The 6,000-nt window shown below is 35.6% G+C and overlaps 1 protein-coding gene across 5 annotated transcripts in view; it reads right to left on the bottom strand.

Moving 5' to 3' along the window:
* Positions 1-885: 885 nt before the first annotated feature.
* The window catches only part of SI (sucrase-isomaltase), a 186,155-nt gene continuing 181,040 nt past the window's right edge, over positions 886-6,000 (bottom strand). For all 5 annotated transcript variants that reach the window (XM_081954756.1, XM_081954757.1, XM_081954758.1 and 2 more), the window contains 2 exons: positions 2,528-2,701; positions 886-1,525 (listed from right to left, as the gene is read on the bottom strand). In XM_081954756.1, coding sequence (XP_081810882.1) covers positions 1,463-1,525; positions 2,528-2,701 — 237 coding nt within the window. In that variant the 3' untranslated portion in view covers positions 886-1,462. The remainder of the gene's footprint in view (positions 1,526-2,527; positions 2,702-6,000) is intronic.

Here is a 6,000-nt window from a genome sequence, read left to right as displayed (position 1 = left end):
TTTCTATTTGCTAATGATTTATGAATGCTTATTTTGAAGAATGCTTGAACTTTTCTTCTGGCAATGCAGGCATAATTCCACAAAAATCACTTTTTCTATGTATGTATTCATTTAACATTTCTTAAATACTCCTAGTTATTGCACCATTCAAAGTGGTCTCTGAATATCTTATATTAAAATTAGTAACATCAACATTCAGTCAATCCACTAGAACACAGCATTAATAAAAAAACTATATAGAAATAATTTCCAAAAGCAAATTAAATAGTTTTACCTTTAGTTGCAGTTGAAAAATATAGACCGATTTGATTTTAATGACACAATTAAAGGAAGTATTCCAACTTCTCCCTTCAAAATCAGCTAAACTAAATGATGTTTAAATTCAGCACTATCACCCACAAACAGTAAAATGGTAGGAATTACTTAATTGATAAACCAAGAAAAAATAAATAAATGCATGGCATAAAACAGTATCTTAAAGACAAGCCAAATGCATTTTTCAAAAGTTATTCTCAGCTTATCAGGATTTTCTTCCAGATAGGTGTGTGAAGAATTGTATTTTAATTATGTGGAACTAAGTTCCATTGAATTCAAATATGCATGGAGGCATCCTCAGCTGTCTACTGACATAAGGAAAAATCCTTAATCCTTTTATCGGTTCCCTAATGTTTACCTCCCATATGTAGCCATGCATTTTAAAAGTAATTTGCTTTTTGGATCCAAAATGAAATATTTGACCAAAAAAATTAACTGAGTGGTTCTTTACCAGCTGAGCAAATGATGGGATAACAGATCTCTTCAGGAATAAGCTGTTAAGGCTTAACAGAATCTTCAAATCTTACTCATGCAATGTATTTAATGAAAAATAATACAAGAAAAGAGCTCTGGTTTCAATATTGACTTTTACTCAAATTACAATAATATAATCCAATAGCAGTCATTCCCAAGACCTTGTGAACAGCAAATATACTAAGTTATGCCCAGTGCAAAGACTGGCAATTCCAATGCACCAATAACAGATATAGAACATAAATTGGTTTTCCATTCAGAATTTTTTTTTTTTCTTTTCAGAAATTATCTATCGTTAGAGTCTTCAGTGAGAAAATCATTTAAAACTCACAAGGATTTTCACACGTTTTAAAGTGCTGAACTGGTATTACAATGAACCATTTAGGCAATGATTAAAGTTGAGGTGAAGTTTATCAAAATTTTCTTAGCATTGGGCTGAACAAGTTACACTATGGATGAATCCTGAATGAAGTACGGACTTCTGCTCTTGGATTATTGAAACATGTAAAGTCAAATCTACTCAGTAATCGAGTCAATCTATGGTTATCACTGTTTTCCAGAATAGTTGTATTCTGAAAGCATAAACAGTTGAACTCTTAATCATCTTTAAGAATGATAAAACTTGGGATAAATGCAGATGACAAAAGTGTTTCTCTGTGTCGTATAAGAGATCCTAGTTCCATCGCAGTGCATAAGCTTGGCCCAGGAAAAGGTGAAGATCTGTAATATGCAATGCCTTTGGAAACAAAACAGTGTAGATGATAAACTTAGTTTAATGTTCCTGTATATAAATAGAAAATCATTTACATGAAGTACAATTGATTTCTCATATCAAAGATGTACAAGTATATATAGTGCAGTAGAAAACAATGGAATTTGGGGAAGGAAACATTTCATCTCCACTTAGAACTAATCACTTTGTTTCTCACTATGATTAACTTTCCTTTGATTGACTATGCGGCACATTCATCCTGTTCTCATTAGGTCTGGCAGTTCTGAGCCATAATATACAGATAACAGGATGGCTCTGTTACTCCACATGGCTTCATCTTCATCAGTTCAGGCCAACATCTGAAGACTACAATACATCACAACACTACTGAATTGTGTCCACACTAAGTAGTTATGGCTGGCACAGCTGGCTTTAGAACAGGGTTAACAGAGTTCATGGAAAATCCATCTATTGATATTTATTAGTGATCAGGTTGTTTTGAGGGTCGCAGATATCATATTAGTTAATGCAAGTAACAGAAAACCAGAAAATTGAGAAGCCATCATATATTGCTTGGTGATTTTTCACAGGTAGCCACATAATCTCTGTGCAGTGGTGGGTTCTGCTTGGAACGGCCCCGGCATTATCCACATGGACGCGTGGTGCGTGCTTGCGAGGTACTTGCCTGCAATGCTTCCGCAAGCCTCCGCAACGCTCCAGGTGCTCGGGGGAGCATCGCTCAGGTGCCATACGCGTCGTGCAGGTGTGGGGAAGTGCCAGAGGCATAAAGCACAGGTAAGAAGCTCGGACGGGTGGGTGGGCCCTCCAGAGCACCATACCGGAACAGTATCCGGTGCTCCTGGCAGGCTCCAGTACACTCGTACCGGGGTATGCAACCCACCACTGTCTGCAACCCACCACTGTCGCTGTGGCAAACTGGATTTTGAATCTCAAAAAGTGTTGGTCTAATAGAACAGGGATAGTCCTATGCTCTTCTTAATGCTAAAATTATTATTATTTCCTTACCTGAATTGTAGAGTTATACATCACTTTGTGAGGAGATGGAATGACTGCATCATTCTGAAGTACAACCACACTTTGAGAGGAGTTGAATTGGACCCCTAAGACTTTTACTTCACCAAACTTTAAGTTATTTGGGTCAAAATATCCTTGATGGGCAATCCTGATATCCAAGACATTCTGAAAGACAGTTTCCCAATATATTTATTTGTACAGTTATTTCATAATTTGCCATCATCTACGTTTGGTTCCACCATGTAATCTATTGTTGGGACAATAGGATGAGAATGGAAATGGCAGCAATAGGAATATTGGCAAAACATTGTGACACTCATGGTTTAATAGTGCTGGCTTCTAATAATCTGTAGATAAAAGCTCAATGTCTTGAGTTATTGACCAAAATTTACAGATTATTACTGATCATTGTAAACCTAAATGTAGCTTTGCCTTCTTATTATTGTATTTGGCTTAACATGCCCCACTTTCACTATGGGCAACCATGCTATTCTGCATCTCTTCTTGTTGCCTTTGAAAAAGCACCTTTGGGACAACCATGACCTGGATGACTGAGAATCTTCCTATGTAAAATTCACATGTAGATAAAGTAGTGTAGATGCCCTAATTCATACCAATTAGTTGGTATAGGTTAGGGTTTTTTTCCCTTCTTCTTTCATTCTGCTGATATTATCAAACAATACTGAAATCTTTTGATACGGAATACAAAATATTTAATACTCAAAATACCTATAATATATTCAAATAAAAATATATAATTTTCCTTAATGTAGCTATAATATAATTAGTGGCTTGTTTCTTATTATGGGTAGGGATTTTTATTCTTTCATGGTTTCTATTACTGTATTTTTTGGAGTATAAGACGTATATAAGAGAGAGAGAGAAATACAGTAGATAGGTAGGGAGAGATAGGTAGGTAGGTACGTAGATAGACACAGGGGGGGGAGAGAAATGCAGTAGATAGGTAGGGGGAGAGAGAGAGTAGGTAGGTAGGTAGATGTTTCCAGGTGTATTTATCCATGTGCTGGAGAAGGAAATCACTGACAATTTGCAGCACCTAAGACTTTGTTTCTGCTGGCACAGCACTTGATCAATCTAATTCTCATCAATCAGTTAAAGAGCTTTCTGAAAGGAAGAAAAAAATCTCACCAAAACGGCCCATTTTTTCATGAAAATGGGCCTGTTTTTTTTTTTCAAAAAGAGAGAGGCATAAATAGCCTTGGGGGGGGGGCTTGCAGAGTGTTCCTGGGGGTGGGGGAGAAATGAGCAAAAACCAACCAATTTTTCGCAAAAATGGGCCCGTTTTTTTGTCAAAAGAATTGCATGCATAGCCTTATGGAGGCTTATAGAGTACTTCTGGGAGCTGGGAGGGCAAAATTGAGAAAAAAATGGCCTGTTTTTTTGCTCACTTCTTCTCTCTCCAGGCCCCAGGAGCTCTCCACAGTCATTTTGGTGAAGGGGCGGAGTTTCGGGAGGCAAAAAAATGCTGTATTCTGTGTATAAGATGCACCCAGACTTTCAGCCTCTTTTTTGAGGAAAAAAGGTGTGTCTTATACTCTGAAAAATATGGTGTTTATTTATTTAGAGAGCAAGAGCAAAAAAGAGCAACAAAGATATTAGGAGACTGAAGGCTAAAACATATATACAATGGTTGCTGGAATTAGGTATGTATAATTTAATGAAAATAAGGACCAGGCTGATATTATATCAGTGTTCCAATATCTAAAGGGTTGCCATGAAGAAGAGGAAATCAATCTATGCTCCAAAGCAGGACAAGAAGTAATGAATGGAAACTAATCAAGGAGAGAAGCAATCTAGAACTAAGAAGAAATTTCCTGACAGTTAGAGCAACTTCCTCCAGAAGTTGTGAATGGTTCAACACTGACAGGTTTTAAGAAGAGTTTGGACAACTATTTATCTGAAATGGTATAGGGTTTCCTGCCTGAGCAGGAGGTTGGACTAGAAGACCTCCAAGATCCCTTCCAACTCTGTTATTCTGTTATTCTATTTTTTTGTTTATATTTCATGTTTCCTAATTTTTCATCTTCCTCCTATATATGTAATTAATATTTTAATAATGTATAATTTTCTCTAGTATAAATGAAAACAATGGACACTGATTAACATTCTAAGTCATTATATGAACAAGTAGCTCTGTAATTGCATTATATTACTAAATCATCAGTTTAAAAAAAATCTGTATCACTGAAACTTTCAGCAAGATCACTTAGGTGATAAATTAATTAATCTTTATCTATTTTGTTCATTCCTCAATCATATGTGAAATAATATGTTACTTGTTTGATCAAATTAATAATTTGAAGACTTCAATTAAAACAGTAAAGCCTGTTTGGTATAGGGGATATGAGATAAGGCTAGTTCCTGGAAAGAGCTCTAGCCTCAAGCCCAAAACCAGATGGATGACCTTGGACCAGTCACTTTCTCATAGTCCTAGGAAGGAGATAACAGTAAACCATCTCAAAATTCTTGCCAAGAAAAACTGCAGGGACTTGTCCAAGTGGCTAAGAGTCAATACTGACTTGAAGGCAACAGTAGTAACATGACACCCTAGCTTATGAAGGCCATATCACCAAAAGAATTGGCACTGTGATTACAATATTATTGTGCACATAATAATGCAGTAGGTGGATAAAAATGCCAGAATATAAATATAAAATATAAATGTAATAAATAAGTGAACAAAAATACCAAATCCAATCTAGATAAAAATCGTCACGCATCATTTTTTAATTTACTGCCATTGTAACTATGAACAGTCACTAAATGAATGGTTGAAATTTGAGGATAACCTGTATATTTATTATCCGAACCCACATCATTTTGAACCTTGATTGAACCTGTAAGTAAACACAGCCCATTCTCAAATACATCTCCCACACCCAATCTTCAAGAGGACATAAGATTTTTTTTTTAGGTACGTCACATTGCAGAACTATACCATGAGTCTAAATTTAACTTGAAAGCCTCAAACGGATCTTCCAGTTACATCAGATTGGAAAATCTAAATTTAGCCCGAAAGCTCTACAGTAGCAAAATCAAGCCTTCTTCAACTGTAGTTTGAAAGAAAATAACCCATTAAATGCATATGCTTTGAGACAGGAAAGGGACAAAATCGTGATTAGGAAGGCTTTAAACACTGGAAAGTTGATAAAGAGACATTTGGAGTAATTCAAATTTTTGTAATATTTCAAGACTTCTTTGGAGAACACTGGAAAGCAAAGATCTTTCTCACTATTACGAGAAGAAGCAGTCATTCACTTATCTCTGAATGATAATAGACATCATTGAAAAGTATTCTTTTCTAAATTTAATGTTCTGTGTCAACAAATGGATCAAATTAAATGGAAAAAAAATAGCATTCTCAGAAAATATCTTGAAATAAGAATTTCATTATTCTTTCTACCCTAATAGCACTGTCCCAAGGGTATGTGTATATATATATA

This window comes from Natrix helvetica (assembly GCF_964273705.1).
Source record: "Natrix helvetica genome assembly, chromosome: 5".
In the NCBI taxonomy this organism is placed as follows: Eukaryota; Metazoa; Chordata; class Lepidosauria; order Squamata; family Natricidae; genus Natrix; species Natrix helvetica.
This window is presented reverse-complemented; position numbering and strand designations above follow the sequence as displayed.